The 20,846-nt window shown below is 36.3% G+C and overlaps 1 protein-coding gene across 2 annotated transcripts in view; it reads left to right on the forward strand.

Moving 5' to 3' along the window:
* The window catches only part of LOC9638294 (DNA-binding protein SMUBP-2), a 7,420-nt gene extending 1,754 nt beyond the window's left edge, over nucleotides 1-5,666 (forward strand). Inside the window, exons 11-15 of one of the 2 annotated variants that reach the window (XM_024667739.1) lie at nucleotides 1-129; nucleotides 193-399; nucleotides 454-702; nucleotides 757-891; nucleotides 5,473-5,666. The exon at nucleotides 1-129 is cut by the window's left edge and continues 27 nt beyond it. In XM_024667739.1, the coding sequence (XP_024523507.1) occupies nucleotides 1-129; nucleotides 193-399; nucleotides 454-702; nucleotides 757-891; nucleotides 5,473-5,643 (891 nt within the window). In that variant the 3' untranslated portion in view covers nucleotides 5,644-5,666. Of the gene's footprint in view, nucleotides 130-192; nucleotides 400-453; nucleotides 703-756; nucleotides 892-941; nucleotides 1,147-5,472 lie in introns of those variants that run through there. The other variant, XM_024667738.1, reaches the window with a different exon arrangement.
* The last annotated feature ends 15,180 nt before the right edge of the window (nucleotides 5,667-20,846 follow it).

The following is a 20,846-nucleotide window of genomic DNA, read 5'->3' on the forward strand; positions in this document are numbered from 1 at the left end:
TCCTCTGTTGTGCTCACGACCTTGACTGGAGCCATGTCTGCACAACTGCAAAAGGTTGACTTCGATGTCGTTGTTCTTGACGAGGCTGCTCAGGCCCTTGAGACGGCTTGCTGGATCGCCATTTTAAAGGTAATACTAGTCTTTCATTCTTGTTTTGGGATAGAACGAGTGTGTTTTTACGTACTTGTGCAGGGACGAAGATGTCTTCTCGCTGGCGACCATCTCCAGCTCGCTCCAACAGTACTGAGTAAAGAAGCCGAGAAGCAAGGCTTTGGAACAACATTATTTGAACGCCTGGCAGGACTGTATGCCAGTCAAGCCATGACAATGCTCACAGTGCAGTACCGTATGCACGAGCACATTATGGATTGGTCTTCCCACGAGCTCTATGGCGGCAAGGTCGGTACGGATTGGACTTTTTTGAAACTGACAACGAGACATGCTTTTTACCAGATTCAAGCACACGAGCTTGTGGCAAGCCGCAAATTATTCGAACTAGATGGCGTCAAGAAAACTCCTGCAACTGAGCACACGCTCGTCCTCATCGACATCTGTGGCTGCGACATGGAAGAGTCAAAGGACGAGACTGAGAGCTCTTTCAACGAAGGCGAAGCCCGCATTGCTATTACTCACGCCCAAAAACTCGTGGAAAGTGGAGTTAAGGCTATTGACATCGGAATAGTCACACCGTATGCGGCCCAGGTATCTATATATTGTTTCAGGGTTTGTGTTGTCTCTAAGTTTCACGCAATGCAGGTGAATGTTCTGAGGCGCATGAGAAATGAGGAACAGCGTTTACTGGAAGTGGAAATCAGCACTATTGACGGTTTTCAAGGCCGGGAGAAGGAAGCAATGATAATTTCCATGGTTCGCTCCAACGATAAAAAGGAGGTATGGTTTTCTTGTTGAGGTAGCAGTGAGACTAAAAGCTTATGCTTTAGGTTGGGTTCTTGAGTGACAAGCGGAGGATGAACGTTGCAGTTACGAGAGCAAAAAGGCAATGCTGTGTCATATGTGATTCGGACACTGTGGGAAAAGATCCATTTCTCAAGCGGCTTTTGGATTATTTTGAGAAGCATGGAGAATATTGTTATGGTCTTTATTATCAATGACTTAATTGCGGTTTCTCTGCTAACGTTTGAGACACATTGCCACGATCAATCTCATTGTTTCACTTGCGCTTACAGATCTATTTCAAGCTCTTGATCCTTGACCAGACGTGTTCTCTACCTTTCTTTTATCTATGATATTTGGATTAAAAGCTTTGGTTGTGAAACATCTTTCCATTCTATTACCACCTGCTTTCTAGTGCACCAGTAGTTCCACATCATATGCTCCAACGAGTGAGCATTCGTGCAGCCTTCTCCCCTCTATCACAAACCCGCTGCTGCAATCCTCTAATCGGGAGCCTCTGACAAAGTACCATCTCTACTGCAGAAGTGCTCTTCGGACTGGACGTCAACGATAAGCTCCCGACCTGGAACCGGCATACCAGGTGCCAGATTTTATACCAGGGTCTCAACAAGGAGAGTCATGGGTGATGCAGCACACTTTGGACAAGCATGTTGCTGTCCCGCTGGGAAAGTCCCACCGGTGAGCAAATTGAGCAACAGAAAGATTACATTGACAAGACAAACAGTTCTTGGCCAGTGTTGTGCAGCTGATGTCCAAGTAGATGGAACCGACTCACTCGATACAGCCATGCAGTTCTCAAACAAGCTGAAAAATTAGCTGCTGATGGATCTGGAAGAGGAATTCAAAGGAGGGGCACGATAATTCGTGGCTATATGTTTCTTACTTAAAGATCCTTATCGACCAGTATTTTGATTCCTCAGAGGAGTTTGCTTCCCTGGGAGAGCTGCAGAAGCACACATGCTATTTTCTTGTAAACCATAATGAGGATAGAAAAACTACGTAGATATCAAACTTGAACACCAATTTTAAGGTTTAATTCTTGCTGAAACTCTAGTCCCTAATAGTAAGTTTTCTCTGAAGCATGATTAAGAAATGATAAAAAAAAGTACTTGAAATCACTCTAAAACTACTTTATTGATAATCACTTCAGATTTTTTGTATCCCGTTATCATTATTTTACAATAATTTAAACATCAGTTTGTATTGGTGATAAGTAAAAATAATAACATTAAACTTTGATTATAAATTGAATTAGTGAAAATTTAAAAGTAGAAAATCATGACTATTGGATTGAGGAAACTATAGCTATATTATTTACACCTCTCCTACTACAAGTTTTCTAAAGAATAAAAAGTACTTAGAGGTTTTTGGTGTAGTATTGGATATACCTAAAATATTCTTAGATATTCTGGTATATTTTACTATTTAACAAATTAGCCTTTAATTTATAAACCTTTTCAAGTTAGTAAATACCCTTTACCTTTACCCTTTGAGCAAACACCTCCATACATATTCTAGCAGTGAATCAAAATTTGAAGTTAGAATAAAAGGATTATATATTATAGTAAAAATAAGTAAATTATTTTTACTTACTTACTTAAAAAAGTTAATATGTAATTTAATATTTTCTTATGGAGTTTTTTGCTTCATGTAGAGCCAAAAATGTCAAAACAAATGAAGTTGGATATATTGTGGCTAACACTTTATCAAAGTTTTTCAAGACTTATGCATATATTTGCCCCAACCATTTTTTACGCTTTTCGATTGGTACAATGTTAGGAAATATCACTTCTTCCACTTATAATTGCATGTGCTTCAGTTCTATATCATAAAATTTTTAATCAATTAGAAAAAGGTGTGCACTGTTGTTCATGGGTGTTTTCCTCTATACTTGAATTTGTATAAATCATCTCTTTAGTTATTTTCTTTAATTATTTACAGATATAAAAAGTATAAATATGATGCTATATACTAATATTATCATAATGAGATTTGATTTTAAATTCAAACCATTTCCTATTTTCTCTCTATATAAACTATGTTTATTTAGTATGGCTTAACTTGAAAATATCATAATTTATATTATAATACTAATAATACTAATTTTCTTACCATTCAATATAAAAAATAAATCTAAAGTCTATTGTGATTTAGAAGAGTTTATTTTTCCTATTTCTTTCATGTAATATTTCAATATAAAAAAAATTAAAATTAATTTATACTAATTAAATTTTTAAAATAATAATTTTAAAAATGCCAAAAAAATTTATATATTAGATATATGGTAACTGTATTAAAAATTTAAATTTTAAATTATCTTTTATTTTATTATAAATTAGAAGTTATAACATTTAGCTATTTTTATTAATATTTATTTTAATTTTAATTTTTTTGTGTAAGTTAATAGTGTAGTCAAATATAAATCTAAATTAAAAGTCATCTTAGTTTTGTAGTATTTTATATATAAAAGGTTTTAAAACTCTTTTTATCACACTCTTATTAGTTATAGATATGAAGTATTTTTATATTTTATTCTTTTTTACATTTTGTATTAACATACAGATAATTTTTGCTCCAAAGAAGTTTCCTCCAACATTTGGAAGATTAAATATTTTAAATCAGCATGATATTAAAACAATTATTGGAGCTATTTATGGTTTAATATTTACAATTGATCGTGCAAAAAATGATTATATTGTTCAAACATTTAGTGAACAAACTGAAGTGATTACATCACAAGGAATTGTTGATTTAATAATTAAAGTTAAGCCAAATTGTGATGGTGACGGTACTGAAACTATTAAAGGTGAGTATTTAATAGAAGGTTTTAATAGAATTGTGAGTAGTACTGTTACTAGTATTTCTGAAAATCTTTCAGACTTTTTTCAAAAAGAAACCAATAAATTTTCTATACAGTATAAACTTAGAGAAAGGTCTGAACTTTTATTAGAAAAAAGACATGAAAAATATCATACTTTATTTTTATTTTGTCGTCTTGAAAGTAGCAATTTATATTCTGGTTTTAAAATCTATAGAGATCAATTTTTAAGATCACCAAATAATAAGAATAGTTTGTTATTGGATTCAAGATGTAACCTTATCTTATATTCAAAAAATTTTAAAATTTGGGAATCTGAAACATCAAGAAATACTTATAAAAATTGCTTTTTATTATTAATGTTAAATGGTAATTTGGTTTTGTTTTATGATGAAGAAATTATATGGGATACTAAAAGTTTTTGTAAGGAAAGTCACTGTACTTTGATATCAGTGTTCACTATTCAAAATGATTGTAATTTAGTAATTTATAATGCAAAATATCCTAATACTGTATTATGGTCGTCAAAAACCTCACATCATAAGTTCTGTTATATTTAATTATTAAAAAGCATTATCGTTCTAGGTTTACTTAATAAAATTTAGTAATTTTAGCTAAATAATAATAACCTATCATTTGTGATCTCCTCTAACAATTATTCAAGTAGTGGTGGAGTTGCTATTATTCTTTTAGATGTATGTAAATGTATATTTTTTTAAAATACCTGTTGCTCCTACTAATAATAATATAAAGTTTCTTAATGTTAACTGTTAAAAATAATTGATAGTTTAATTCCATATACACATCTTCTAATCAAGCAAAGTTAGTAGAACCAGCAAAAGGAGCAGCAAGCCTGGACAACAATCCGCTGTTGGCAGCATCACTGTTGCTGCTGGAAGACAATGATGATCCTTGGTTACTACACGAGCTCAAATTCTTGGTGGAAACGTTCCTTGGCACGTCGACAGTGAGGCACAGATCTACATTCCCACGAAGATCCAAGTTCTCGCCTAAGATGAAATCTCTTTGGAAAGGCACTGGCCCGGAGAGAAGATTGTTGCTGAGATTGAGATGATAGATGTTGGAGAGCATACCGCAGAAAGCTCAAATCCTCACGAGCTCCGGCGATCACACTTGCATCTTGTAGGACGTGGAGGCACAGAAACACCTAGCGCAGTTTGGTTCTGAGTCGTCCTCGGGTACACGTCTGATGTCATGAGGTGAGACTGACTACGAGAGATGCTTTCTACCAGATTCAAGCACACGAGTTTGTGGCAAACCGCAAATCATTCGAACTAGATGGCGTCAAGAACTCCTGCAACTGAGCACACGCTCGTCCTCATCGACATCTGTGGCTGCGACATGGAAGAGTCAAAGGACGAGACTGAGAGCTCTTTCAACGAAGGCGAAGCCCGCATTGCTATTGCTCACGCCCAAAAACTCGTGGAAAGTGGAGTTAAGGCTATTGACATCGGAATAGTCACACCGTATGCGGCCCAGGTATCTATATATTGTTTCAGGGTTTGTGTTGTCTCTAAGTTTCACGCAATGCAGGTGAATGTTCTGAGGCGCATGAGAAATGAGGAACAGCGTTTACTGGAAGTGGAAATCAGCACTATTGACGGTTTTCAAGGCCGGGAGAAGGAAGCAATGATAATTTCCATGGTTCGCTCCAACGATAAAAAGGAGGTGTGGTTTTCTTGTTGAGGTAGCAGTGAGACTAAAAGCTTTTGCTTTAGGTTGGGTTCTTGAGTGACAAGCGGAGGATGAACGTTGCAGTTACAAGAGCAAAAAGGCAATGCTGTGTCATATGTGATTCGGACACTGTGGGAAAAGATTCATTTCTCAAGCGGCTTTTGGATTATTTTGAGAAGCATGGAGAATATTGTTATGGTCTTTATTATCAATGACTTAATTGCGGTTTCTCTGCTAATGTTTGAGACACATTGCCACGATCAATCTCATTGTTTCACTTGCGCTTACGGATCTATTTCAAGCTCTTGATCCTTGACCAGACGTGTCTCTACCTTTCTTTTATCAAATGATATTTGGATTAAAAGCTTTGGTTGTGAAACATTTTCCCACCTCTGGTTCTTACACCTGTGGAATAAAGTACCACCTGCTTTTAGTGCAGCAGTAGTTCCACAGGTGATCATTCTGACCTTGACATGTTCCAACGAGTAAGCATTCGTGCAGCCTTCTCCCCTCTATCACAAACCCGCTGCTGCAATCCTCTGGTTCATAATCGGGAGCCTCTGACAAAGTACCATCTCTACTGCAAGGAGGTGAACCCGGTAGTGATCTTCGGACCGGACGTCTACGATAAGACGACGTCTCGACCTGGAACCAGCATACCAGGTACCACACAGGAAGTCACCACCTCCTGATCGATCTCGGACACGTGAACAAACGAAAATTCCACACCACCTCTCGCTTTGCGCAATCTGCATGAAGGAAACAGAGACAGTAACACACGTCCTGAAAGCTTGCCCTGCATACACAGAATTCCGCACGCCTGACATCGACTGGAACGCGGAGACACACTCCTTGCAGATAAGACTCGCATGGAGCTACGACGCCAAATACATATTTCACATAGGTCTCGAACAGCCACGGAAGAGAAGACGAGCAGACATGGCAAGTGACTCAAAAAAAACATATAGATAGATAGATAGATAGATGGAGATCCATGCTGAATTTACCTTCGTAACTCCACTCTGTCATCCAACACGGTTGCTACAAGAAATGAGCATTGATTTCAGTTCAGCCATCCGCTCAAGGTGGCAAGATTTTTAAAATCCTGGCTATTTTCCTGATCAGATCCTACAGTGAAAGCTCTCACCAGTTCCTCTCGGACACTTCTGTTAGTGGCTCAATCTCCCATCTGAGACTTTTGTGTCCAGCGGTGGATTTAAATGTCGAACAATTCGTCTTGCTTCAGTAAGTTCTCACCGAGTTTGACCACCTTATCAATTCATTAAAGATTTTATAGCTGCGCTATGCAGAAACTCATGGTTTGGATTTTATACCAGGGTCTCCAAGGAGAGTCATGGGTGATGCAGCGCACTTTGGACAAGCATGTTGCTGTCCCACTGGGAAAGTCCCAGTGGTGAGCAAATTGAGCAATAGAAAGATTATATTGATAAGACAAACAGTTCTTGGCCAGTGTTGTGCAGCTGATGTCTAAGTAGATGGAACCAACTCACTCGATACAGCCATGCAATTCTCAAACAAGTTGAAAAATTAGCTGTTGATGGATTTGGAATTCAAAGGAGGGGCACAGTAATTTGTGGTTATATGTTTCTTACTTAAAAGGGATAGTCTAAAGTTGAGTAACTTTGCATAAACCAACTCAAGCCAACAAGTCTTGGTGGGGAAAAAAAAAAGGATATTAGGGAAAGGTGTTCCTTATATCTTCCTCATGCCTCGGCCCTAGTGGTATAGCTTGTCTCTTAGGACCTTCTAATGTCACTATCAAATGGTGATATACTTAAAAGTTAGATTAAAGAACAGTTCCAATACCAAATTGTAAGCAATTAATTTTTCATTCTACTTTAATCACTTAACCACACCTTTGACCATTTGGAGGAGTCTCACTCACAACTTCCATAAATTTTATTTAGGACTTGGGGATGTACTAGCTTTGTAATATTTTTGGTCACTACACTAGGGGATTGTTCTTCTTCTTTTCCATAATCTAAGACTTTGGGACAACATTTTGAAACACTGTGGCCCTACATGAATTTTGTATATACTCTCATCACCTTCTACTTTTAGGTGCCCTAGCCATATGGCTAGAGCGAGGTTTTGATGAACTACACTAAATATCCAAGTAAGTAGTGCCACCCACACTTGGATTAGGAACATTAACCATTTGATCTTCTAGGGGAGCTAGAGTTAGTTTTTGAACACTTCGCTAAGCTACCTTGTTTATCTGTCCATATTTACTCTAGCCTTGAACTCCTTAGTGATTATATTATCACGCAATGCATGGGTATGGCCTTCCTTGGTCACATTGGTCTTTCCTGGCTAAATTCGAATCCTCCCCTTACTATACTTTTAGAGCTCACCAAACCTTCTATGGTGTGAGAGATGAATGCTTTGGACTTTCACTCTCGAACTTGGACTTGGACTCGAACTTAGACTCGGTCTTGGACTTAGACTCAAACTCAATCTCGGTCTCAATCTTGGCCTTAGTCTTGGTCTCAGTTTTAACTTCGGACTCTATCTCAAATCTATCTTGGACTCGACTTTGGACTCCATTTTGGGTCCATCTAGGATTCCATCTTGGGTCCATCTTGACTCCATCTTGGACTTCTTCTCAAACTCTGTTTCAGACTCCATTTTGAACTCTTTCTTAAACTCCATCTTGGACTTCTTCTCAAACTCTGTTTCAGACTCCATTTTGAACTCTTTCTTAAACTCCATCTCGGACTCTGTCTTGGGTCCATCTTAAACTCTTTCTCAGACTCCATCTCAAACTCTTTTTCAGACCCTATCTCGACACTTCCATGTGTCATGTGTTGGTCTTATTGTGTTTTTTTTCTAGAGACTCACTTATTGTTTACTTCGTGCTCGTTCCTCGAGCACTTTATTAGGAGTTCCACTCCCACTCTCAACTATCTATGTCAGAGATTTTAGTTTAATGTGTTACACTCATTTAGCTTCTGCTTTCGCCACTACTATGTGGCATTCTTTTGGCTCCACTTTGGGGCTTAGGGATTTATATCTCACAATAGTCTAAAGTTTCTTATGGACACCTCTTCTTTATTAAAGGTTTCTCTTGAGAGTATGACCTTTTTATTTGAGGTTGTATTCATACCAAACTTAGGCTAGATACACACTATTTTCTCTTAAAGTTGATAATCTTCTTTTATTGCCAAGCATTTGGCATTGTAAAGGAGTTTTCACTCAATTCATTGGCCAGCTTTGGTGGCAATATGTCCACCCTCCTATATTCTCTTGTTTACTAACATGTGGACACTTTTGGGCTTCTATATATACCATAGATGCTTCAACTCACAAAGGAGAGTTTTTTGCCTATGCTTTTTGCACTAACTATTCATATTCATCTCTTGACTAGATTTCTTGGGAGATCACTCTATTCAAACCTAAGAATGTCTAACCCAAAATATTCAAATACCTTTAATTGATTGAAAAAAATGGTGCACTTTTGTTCATAGCCATTTCCCTTTATATTTAAACCCTTATAAATTATTTTTTGAGTTGTTTTTTTTGGTTGTTTACAATCCACTACACTTCTTTATAAATTCACACCCTTATGAATGGAAGTTAAGAACTGTAGCTCTCTCTCGAGCCTCATAGTTAGAATAAATTGGACCATCATATTTCAACATATAATATTAACCAACTAACAAAGTCAGACCTAAGACCACTCTAATACCAAATATAAAAATTTTGAATTTGAACTTCTCAAAAGTTACTTAATCCAACATTATTTAAACTAACACTATCCAAACCAAATGATGTTTAACCCTAAGTATCTTAAGACCTTTAATCAAATCGAAAAAGGGTGCACTATTGTTTATGGGTGTTTTCTTTTATACTTAGATTCATATGAATTATCTCTTAAGCCATTTTCTTTATTTTCTTACAAATATAAAGAGTATAGATATGATACTATATACTAATATTAGCATAATGAGATTTTAATTTTAAATTCAAACCACTCCTTCTTCTCTCTTATATATAATCTATGTTTATTTAGTATGGCTTAACTTGAAAATATCATATTCTATATTATATGATAATACTAATAATACCATATTTTCTTACCATTCAATATAAAATAAATCTAAAGTCTATTGTGATTTAGAAGAGCTTATTTTATTATTTATGTAATATAATATTTCATTATAAACAAAATAATAATAATTCATATTATATTTAGTTAATTTTTTTATAATGATCATTTTTAAAATGCTAAGAACAAAAATTATATATTATATATATATATATATGAAATGTAATACATATTTAAATTTCGAACTATATTTTTATTTTATTATAAATTAGAAGTTATAACATTTAGCTATTTTTATTGATATTTGTTTTATTTTTATTTTTTGTGTAAGATAATAGTGTAGTCAAATGAAAATCTAAATTTAAAGTCATCTTAGTTTTTTAGTTTTTTATATATAAAAGGTTTTACAACTCTCTGTTTTTCATATTATTTATAGATATGAAGTATTTTTTTATTTTATTCTTTTTTACATTTTTAATTAACATACAGATAAGTTTTGCTCCAAAAAAGTTTCCTCCAACATTTGGAAGAATAAATATTTTAAACCAGGATGATATTACAAAAATTATTAAAACTATTCATGGTTTAATCTTTACAATTGATCATGCAAAAAATAATTATATTGTTCAAACATTTAGCGAACAAGCTGAAGTGATTACATCACAAGGAATTGTTGATTTAATAATTAAAGCTAAGCCAAAATGTGATGGTGACGGTACTGAAACTATTAAAGGTATGAATTTAATACTAGGTTTTGAAAGAATTGTGAGTAGTACTGTTGCTATTATTTCTGAAAAACATTCAGACTTTTTTCAAAAAGAGACTGATAGATTTTCTATACAGTATAAACTTAGAGAAAGGTCTGAACTTTTATTAGAAAAAAGACATGAAAAATATCATACTTTATTTTTAGATTGTCGTCTTGAAAGTAGCAATTTATATTCTGGTTTTAAAATCTATAGAGATCAATTTTTAAGATCACCAAATAATAAGAATAGTTTGTTATTGGATTCAAGATGTAACCTTATCTTATATTCAAAAAATTTTAAAATTTGGGAATCGGAAACATCAAGAAATACATATAACAATTGCTTTTTATTATTAATGTTAAACAGTAATTTGGTTTTGTTTTATGGTGAAGAAATTATATGGGATACTAAAAGTTTTTGTAAGGAAAGTCATTGTACTTTGATATCAGTTTTTACTATTCAAAATGATTGTAATTTAGTAATTTATAATGCAAAATATCCTAATATTGTTTTATGGTCATCTAAAACTTCACATCATAAGTTTTGTTATATTTAAGTAAAAAGCCTTATGGTTTGAATATTTACTTATTATATTAAATAAAATTTAGCTAAATAATAATAACCTATCATTTGTGATCTGCTTTGAAGTAGTGGTGGAGTTGCTATTATTCTTTTAGATGTATGTAAATGTATACTTTTTTCAAATACCTGTTGCTCCTACTAATAATAATATAAAAGTTTCTTAATGTTAACTGTTAAAAATATTTGATAGATTAATTTCATATACATATGTTCTAATCAAGCAAAGCTAGTAGAAGCACCAACAAAAAGAGCAGCAAGGATCTCTACTTAGATAACAATCCACTGTTGGCAGCATCACTATTGTTGCTGGAAGACAATAATGATCCTTGGTTACTACACAAGCTCAAATTCTTGGTGGAAACATTCCTTGGCACTTTGATAGTGAGGCACAGATATACAACTTTAATGCTGGAGGGCATGTTCTGTGGTGGTCTAATATAGATTTTACTGAATAGTGGGAGCAATGACAACTTTGTTTTAACAAAGTTTGTTATGGAGCATGGCTTGGTCAGACGAGGAGTTCTTCCATACATAGTGGAAAGTGCAGCTACCTCTACTTAGCATTTCAATACTTGTGTCAAGGGGCTGGAAGTGTTGGTTGGCAAAACCACACTTGTGGAGACTTTTTATTTAACGGATATCCATTGTGTGGATTTCATTCTTGGGATGTCATAGTTGATGAAGGTGGATCCAAAGATAAAGTGAAGTATTAAACATGTCTCATTGACGTACGGTGGTATTAAAGATGTGTAGTTTCGAGAAGGAGTTCAACCTTCAGTTGTTATGCTCTCTACTACATCTTTGAAGCGGGCTTGTCGTAATAGAAAAGCACTTTCGAGTTACTTGTTGTTTGTTCATGACTTGAGGAACTAAGGCATGTGTGGGGGAGAAGCAGCAATATGGGATGTACTTGACGAGTTTTCTGATGTTTTCTATCTAAACTTCCTCATGGGTTGCCTCAATTACGAGGTGTGGAGCATGGGATTATGTTGAAGCTGGGGACATAGCCAATTTACTAGCATCCATTTCAGTTAAGTTATGCAGAGAAGCAAAAAGTTCAATAACAAGTCAAAGAGTTACTTGAGTTTGGATTTATTCAGCCAAGTAAGTCTCTGTTTGGTGCTCTGGTCTTGCTTGTGAAGAAAGACAGTTCAATGCGGATCTATATTGACTACCTTGCCTTGAACAAAAAGATAATGAAAGATAAAATGCCGATGCCACATGTGGATGATATCCTAGATAAGCTTAGTGAAGCATAAGTGTTTACCAAGATTGATCTGAGGAGTGGATATCATCAGATTGCAATGGATGATGCGTCTATCTCCATGATGGCATTCAACACAAGCTTCAAACATTTTGAGTTTATAGTAATGCCATTTGGTTTAACGAATGCACTAGCCATATTTACTCAGTTGATGACAGAGGTATTTAGGCGTTATTTTCATGAGTTTGTGGAGATTTTTTTGGACGATATTCTTATTTTCAGCAAGAATATGGAGGAGCATAAGGTGTATTTGAGTAAGGTTCTTTTGTTACTCCATGACAACAAACTTTATATGAAAAAGACAAAATATGAATTTGCAAAGTTGGAGGTAGAATATCTAAGCCATATTATGACATCTAAAGGTGTCAAGACAAATCCAAGGAAGGTGGTTGTGGTGGAAAATTGGCCTATACTAACTATAGTGGCCAAGTTACATGGTTTTCTTGGTATGGCTAGTTACTATTGATATTTCTAGCATAAGTTTGTAGAGGTGGCTATTCCTTTTACACAATTGTTACGCAAGAACGTGTCATTCGAGTGAAAGAAGCCACAAGAGGAGAGTTTTGTGGCGCTGAAATGATTGTTGAGCGAGGCTTCAATGCTTCACATTGCTGATCCATTGAAACTTTACGAGGTGACATGTGATACAAGTGGTTATCCACTGGGAGGAGTTTTCATGCAAAAGAGACAGCCTATTGCATATGAAAGTCAAACTTTGAATCCTACGGAGCAACATTATTCCACATATGAACAAAAGTTACTCTCTATTGTTCATGCTTTGTGGACATGGCGGCACTATCTTTATGGTGCAGTGTTTGTGGTGTTGAAGGATCACAAACCATTTGTGTATCTTTTCATACAAAAGGAGTTGAACACTAGGCAAGCTCATTGGATGGTCAAACTCATGGAGTTTGGGGAGTTTTCTATTAAGCAAAATTAAATGTGGTGGTAGATGCTTTATTTTATGGTCATCATGTGACGGCATTACAAACACGGTTTTATCATCATTTGAGTAAAGTGGTCAACAAATTTGGGTAGTTGGTTGAGCATGCTCAAGCTCAGGATGTTGAGATGGCTTCTTTGCAAGACTAGATGAAAACCCCTTTCTCATTGGTGGATGGGATTCTTTATTGCAATGGCTGTGTATATTTGCCATAGGTGGATACGTTAATTACTCAAGTTTTATCCCACTATCATGATCGTCCAGAAGTCTATCATTTTGGGGGGAAGAAAATGTATGAGTTGATTAAGAGCAATTTTTATTGGAGGAATATGAAGGTTGATATCCTCGAGTATTGTGAATCATGCAAGCTCTGTCAGTGGGTTAAGGTGCCATAGAAGAAGTCGGGAGGACTTTTGCAACCTTTACCTATTCCTCAGAGCCATTGGTGTAATATCTCTATAGACTTCATCACTTATTTGTTACAAACACAGAGATAAAAGGAGTAAATATGGGTCATAGTGGATCAATTGACAAAATATGTGCAGTTGTTGGCTCTTTGGAAGACTGTTACTGTCTCAAACTTGGCTGCAGTTTACTTGGAGAAGGTTTTTCCTGATTTTTGTTTGCCAAAGGACATCATTAGTGATCGAGATTTAAAGTTCACAAGTGGATTTTGAAAGAGCTTTGTGAAGACTATGTAAGTGACTTTGAAACTCTCAAGTGGAGATCATCCTCAAATGGATGAGTGAACTAAGCATATGAATCAGGTGGTGGAGGATATGCTACATTATAGCATTGGTCAAAGGCAAAGATAGTGGGATTTATATCTTCCGTTGGTGCAATTTGCTTATAACAATAGCCAACACAGTGGAACCAAGCTAAGTCCTTACTTTGCCATATTTAGAAGGCATCCCTAAGCAATAACAGAGTTGGGATTGCATTTGAGTAAAGACATTCAAGATAAACTTGATTATGAGATGACTGATTTGGCCACAAAACTTGATGAGATTCTGATGGTGTGCAAACGGAATTTGTAAGCAGCTCATGATAGAGTGGAAAAGTTTGCTAATGAGTATCGCCAATTTCGGGAATATAAGGTAGGTGATCTCGTCTTTGTGCGAGTGATTTTTTCGTCAAGTGAGCGGCGGAACACCTTGGTGCCTTTACGGATAGAGAAGAGTGATAAACTTTCCCATCGATATGCTAGTCCATATGAAGTGTTGGAGCGCATTAGTAAAGCAGTTTATCGGGTGCGGCTGCTAACTGGGGTGAAAATTCATCTAATATTTATGTTAACCAATTGAAATATGTACTATCTTGGAATGACAAACCCAATACTTCCTTAATGTATATAGCTATGGAAGATGGATTAAGAGCTTGAGCAGGGTTCCCTAGAAAGGGTGACCACCAGTACAACTTGTCCTTGGGACAAGGATTTTGTTGGGGGGGAAAGAATTGCTAGATGCCAATTTTGCACGTGGTCAAAAGGAGGCTCAAAGTTATATTAAGGCATGTTAGGGTAAGGGATTTAATCTACCCTAAAGTTCACACTGGAGCAAGGGCACAATAAAGTTTTTTAGGTAGCTCAAAGGTGGTTGGGTGGTGAGGAACCTCAAAAAGAGGCATAACATAGTCTAGGAACATTAAATCTTTATCTTTTTGTGCTGGATCATAACACTTGCCCAGGCTGTAGAGGAAATCTCTTTGGAAAGGCACTTACCCAAAGAGAAGATTGTTGCCAAGATTGAGATGAGAGATGTTGGAGAGCGCACTGCAGAAAGCTTAAATCCTCACAAGCTCTGGCGATCACACTTGCATCTTGTGGGACGTGGAGGCACAGAAACACCTCGTGCAGTTTGGTTTTGAGTCGTCCTCGGGCACACATCTGATATCATGAGGTGAGACTGACTACGAGAGATGCTTTTTACCAGATTCAAGCACACGAGTTTGTGGCAAACTGCAAATTATTCGAACTAGATGGCATCAAGAAAACTCCTGCAACAAAGCACACGCTCATCCTCATCGACATCTGTGGCTGCGACATGGAAGAGTCAAAGGACGAGACTGAGAGCTCTTTCAACAAAGGTGAAGCCTGCATTGCTATTGCTCACGCCCAAAAACTCGTGGAAAGTGGAGTTAAGGCTATTGACATCGGAATAGTCACACCGTATGCGGCCCAGGTATCTATATATTGTTTCAGGGTTTGTGTTGTCTCTAAGTTTCATGCAATGCAGGTGAATGTTATGAGACGCATGAGAAATGAGGAACAACGTTTACTGGAAGTGGAAATCAGCACTATTGATGGTTTTCAAGGCTGGGAGAAGGAAGCAATGATAATTTCCATGGTTCGCTCCAACAATAAAAAGGAGGTGTGATTTTCTTGTTGAGGTAGCAGTGAGACTAAATGCTTTTGCTTTGAGTGACAAGCAGAGGATGAACGTTGCAGTTACGAGAGCAAAAAGACAATGCTGTGTCATATGTGATTTGGACACTGTGGGAAAAGATCCATTTCTCAAGCGGCTTTTGGATTATTTTGAGAATATTGTTATGGTCTTTATTATCAATGACTTAATTGTGGTAAGCTCCTCGTTTCTCGTTTGAGACACATTGCCACGATCAATCTCATTGTTGCACTTGTGCTTAGGGATCTATTTCAAGCTCTTGATCCTTGACCAGACGTGTTCTCTACCTTTCTTTTATCTATGATATTTGGATTAAAAGCTTTGAAACATTTTAAGTTTGGTGTTTCTATTACCACCTGCTTTCTAGTGCACCAGTAGTTCCACATCACATGCTCCAACTAGTGAGCATTCGTGCAGCCTTCCCCTCTATCACAAACCCGCTGCTGCAACCCTCTGATTCATAATCGGGAGCATCTGACAAAGTACCATCTCTAGGAGGTGAACCCGGAAGTGATGTCTACAATACGCTCTCGACCTCATACCATCACCAGGTCGGACGACAATTCCACATCACCTCCGGCTCTGCCATGAAGGAAACAGAGACAGTAACACACCTCCTGAAAGCTTGCCCTGCACACACAGAATTCCGCACACCCACGTAGCTCCATGCAAGTGATGTATTTGACGAGAGTTGCTGCTGTGTCCTTATTTGCAAGGAGTGTGGGTGTCTCCGCGTTCCAGTCGATGTACGCCAAATACATATTTCACATGCAATGCAGGCAATCGTAATGCGAGATCTCGAACAAGAGAAGACGAGCAGATAGGGCAAATGAGCCGAGCAAAACAACAACGAAGACAGCACGAATAAATCCAAATTGCATTTTTGCATCCATCAGTCTCGATGGGCACCGCAATACTCTCAAAAACAGCATATAGACACTGCTTTTTTCTTGAGTTGGAGCTGTTGTCAATCTATTGAATTGTATTGCAATGAACCACAAGAAAAAAAACCGAACGTGTCCCCCAACATGATGTGTCAGCCACGTGGTTGTCCGTGTCTTCCCCAATGGGAGTATTGAGAGGGCTGTCCAGAAAATTATGCTTTGTTCTGGAAGAAATCTTGTGATTGTTGCTCAAGGCAATAATACCCATGTAAGACCGCTTTCTTTCCCTAGAACTTTGTATCCGTCGAGCTGCTCCATGTAGATGTTTTCATCGAGCTCGTCATTCAGGAACGCTGTCTTGACATCCATTTGGGTGCGGATTGACCAGTATACTCCAGCTACTTGCTAGTAGCCTTTTACTAGCGTATGATCTGGGTTGAGCTTGATAGTGGGAATCCACATGGACTTCACCAATTTTCTCCCGGCCGGAGCTGCTTTCACCAAAGAAAAAGGATGGTTCTTGACGAAGGAATTGTACTCTTCTGCAACCCATTTGTCCTTGTCTGGCAAGAGCATCGGCATAGCTGCGAGGAACTTCTACGCCAGCTAGCAAAATCTCGATGAGACTTTGTTGCAAGCATGGTTTCGATGCTGGTTGATCTGCGTCTGGGCACAGGCAGAGGTACTGCAGGTTCCTCCGGGCTGCATCGTAGAGTGGTCTCTGGATCAGGATCAGGGTGAATTGGTTCAAGAACCGAAGGAACCTGGTCAAGAACAGGGGAAGTCAGATCTTGAGCGTCCTGGGCTGGGAGAATGAAGTGTCCCTACCCGAAATCCAGAAGGCTGGACGCCTGTGGAAATAACTCCAGGCTGAATGTGGTTACAACCAGGCCCAAAACATTACATTATAAGCCCGAAGCATGCTATTTGCCCCATCAATCAGGCTCTGGTTTTTCCTCTCAACCATTCCGTTCTGCTGCGAGGAATAGGGGTTCCCGTTGAATCCCATGTTTCTGGAGGAACATGGAAAATTCGCGAGAAACATACTCACCACCTCTATCTGAACGAAACCGTTTAAGTTTCTTGTTCGTCTGGTTCTCAGCGAGAGCCTTAAAAATCTCAAGCTTGTTGAGAGCTTGAGATTTGGACGTCAAGCAGTAAACAAAAGTCTTCCCGCTGTAGTCAAAGTGATAAAGTATTTCGAGCTCCCAAAAGAAACATGAGGGGAAGGACCCCAAATGTCACTATGCACGAGCTCTAATACTTCAGAAGCTGGAAATGGGATATGATGCTGCTTGCCGAGTTGACAACCTGGGCAAACGGAGAGTTTTTCCAAGGTCTCAAAACTTGGAATCCATGTGATCTTTGGAGAGAGCTCGCGTGGCCAAAGCTCTAGCTGATCGGTTTTGGAAGCCACGAACGTAAGGAACTGATGTGGTTTGTCAACCACTTCGACTGCTCGTATGTGGCGTCCACATATCACAAGTGTTTGGCATGATTCGTTTTCTTGCAATGCGGGCAGGGTCAAATTTCCTGGTCGTGCTGGAAGAACTCCCACTGGAACGTGACGATTTCTTCTTGCCTGGCCTTGCTGTAATGGGAGGGAGCGAGGTGGGGAAGGAGGAGGAGATGGCAGAGAATTTGGAGAATTTTCCGCCATGGGAGGTATACTAATCCATTCTCCTTGCTCTAATTTGCCTTGTGATGCAGCTGCTTGAGCATGGCAACACATCCTATGCTGCTCTCTCCATCTCCTAGTCATCCTGGATCGTACTGCTATGATACCATGTTGTCATTCCATTGAATTGTATAAAATGAAATTGGATGAACCACAAGAAAAAGAACCAGACGTGTCTCCCAACTTGACATGTCAGCCACGTGGCTATTTGGATCTGCCTGTGATCCATGCTGAGTTTACCTTTGTAACTTCATTCTGTTACCTAATATGGTTGTTACAAGAAATGAGTATGGACTTCAGTTCAACCATCCACTACACTTATATAGCTAGTTCAAGGTGATGTGGAAAGATAAAAGTTTAATGGGTTAATTTCCTGTATTCTAAACAAGAGAAGAAAAGTTATTGTTAGTGGCTCAATCTCCCATGCTGAGACTTTTGTGTCCACCAGTGGATTTAAATGTCGTAGGATTTGTCTTGCTTCAGTAAGTTCTCATCAAGTTTGACCACCTTACCATCAATTCATTAAAGACAGTATCATCTTATAGTTAGAACTCATGGTTTCCTAAAGCAATAGTATAAGCCAACTACAAAAATCTCAATGAATTAATTGCAACCTTTTATGCAATTGCCAAATGCTTAAACTAACCTTGAAATTATAATTTTAAATTGAAATAAAGTTTTTAATAGCCACAATAATCCATAAAACACCATTGTAGCAAATAATATCTTAAATTTATTCATCGGCCACCCTCTGAAACCATTATTAACTTGGAATTATAAAAAACAGAACATGTCTCTACATTTCCTCTTGAAATTTGCATTAACTTGAACTCACAATCTTCATCTTAACACCATATATAAGAGGTTAAACTCATTTTATTTGTCCCCAAGGGAAAAAATGTTCTAAAGCATTGGCTATATTTGGACTTGTTATACTCATCATCACTCCACTATTATATATATTTGCCCTTATTGTGTTAATGTCAGTTGTTCTATTTAAATTTGCTAGACTCATCTTTACTTAACAATTCATGTTATTTGCTATCACTCTATTGTCATATTCATTTGTCCTCACATCATCATTAGAGTTGAACTCTTGCTCATCCCCTTTACCTTGTTCTTTGAAGAAAAAAAAGTTTAAAGAGTTGGGATAAAGAAGAAGAAATTAAAAAAATAAAGAAGAAATATTGTAGAAGAAGAAAAAATAAATAAAGAAGCATTAGAAAAAGAACTTTTGGAATTGGAGAAATATGGGTTTCACTTTAGGACTTAGGGATTTTTTTTTATATGTGCTAATACTATAAATAAGGAAGAAATGTTAGAAACCTAAAAAAGCCATAAAGGCTAAAAATATAAAAAAAGTTAGGAAAGAGTAGAAAGTAAAGGAAAAAGATCTGATAATAAATTAAGAGAATCAACTTATCACAATGTGAAAGATTTAGATCATCATTGCAGCCATTCTATCTCACAACCTCTCCAAAATTAATTCAGACTTCTATTTGTTTTTGCTAGTTTCTACATGTTTGTCTTCACTCCTAGATAACACTTAGATTGGTGATTTAGTGTATGATTCATCAATATACAGCTTAACATGTCCAATAATTCATGTGAGTTGAAATGTTTATCTCACCCATTTAATAACTTCAAGACATTGAAGTTATTGATATATATATATATATATATATATATATATATATATATATATATATATATATATATATATATATATATATATATATATATATATGATATATCTACTGATATATATATATAATTGAGCTTTTATGCCACCGTATTACTATTTCTTTGTAATTTGCATTCTTCTTATGTGTGGTGATGTGTTTTATAAATGTCCTTTAGTTCTCACTTATAATAATACTCACAAAGTGTAAAGACTTTTAGCATGCCACTATTACTTCCACTTTCTTCAAATACATACAAAATTTTCAATATTTATGCTCTTCTAGTGGTAATATTATATGTTTACCCACCTATAGCAAGTGGTCAATATAACTTCTATTGCACCTCTAAGATAATTTTGTGATCCATCATTATTTTACTAGATTGAAGATAAAACATAATATCAATAAAAAAATATATTAAGTAACAAAATAAATTTAATGTCATTTGTAAATAAATACCTGTGAACAGGAAATAGAGTTTTGTCTTATAATTAATTAAGCATATCACTAAAGTGTTTTGCTAAAATTTAAATCTGTGCTAGCAAACACTATTCAACCTTATTATAGTATTTGAGAATGTTCTTTCTTTTGTCATAAAAATAGAAGTGTTAAATAAAACATTTGAAATAACATTCCACATATAACACATTTATATTTCTTTTCTAGTTGGACAACATTAAATAATGCTTTGAAACACAACCTCAAATATAAATATAAGTGTTATATAACACTTTATTTTTTAGTATATTTTCTTGTTTATAGATGTTATTGCAATGTAATATTTATACAAAATTACTATAGTGATGCTGTTATATCAAGTGCATCCACATAAAGCTCCTCTGTCCACCATTGTTTTTATTATGAAAAATTATACATTAATGTCAAAATTTATAAACAACTAAATATCACTATAAAGTTTATTATGATGTTTCTAAGCCTTTTGCCAACAACAAACTTTTGCTAGACTACATCATTATCTTTGGTATGATAAATATTTTTTGGTAGCTTTATAAAAATTTAGAGTAATTACACTAAGCTAAATAATCCTAACTACACTCAAAAGTAAGTTGAAAGCCTAGAGATAAGATATTCTATCTTTACCTTTTTTTATTTGGAAAGGAAACCCAAAAATAAAATAGAAACATCTTATATTCTCAAATATCCA

This window comes from Selaginella moellendorffii, unplaced genomic scaffold (assembly GCF_000143415.4).
Source record: "Selaginella moellendorffii unplaced genomic scaffold, v1.0 SELMOscaffold_191, whole genome shotgun sequence".
NCBI classification, from domain to species: Eukaryota; Viridiplantae; Streptophyta; class Lycopodiopsida; order Selaginellales; family Selaginellaceae; genus Selaginella; species Selaginella moellendorffii.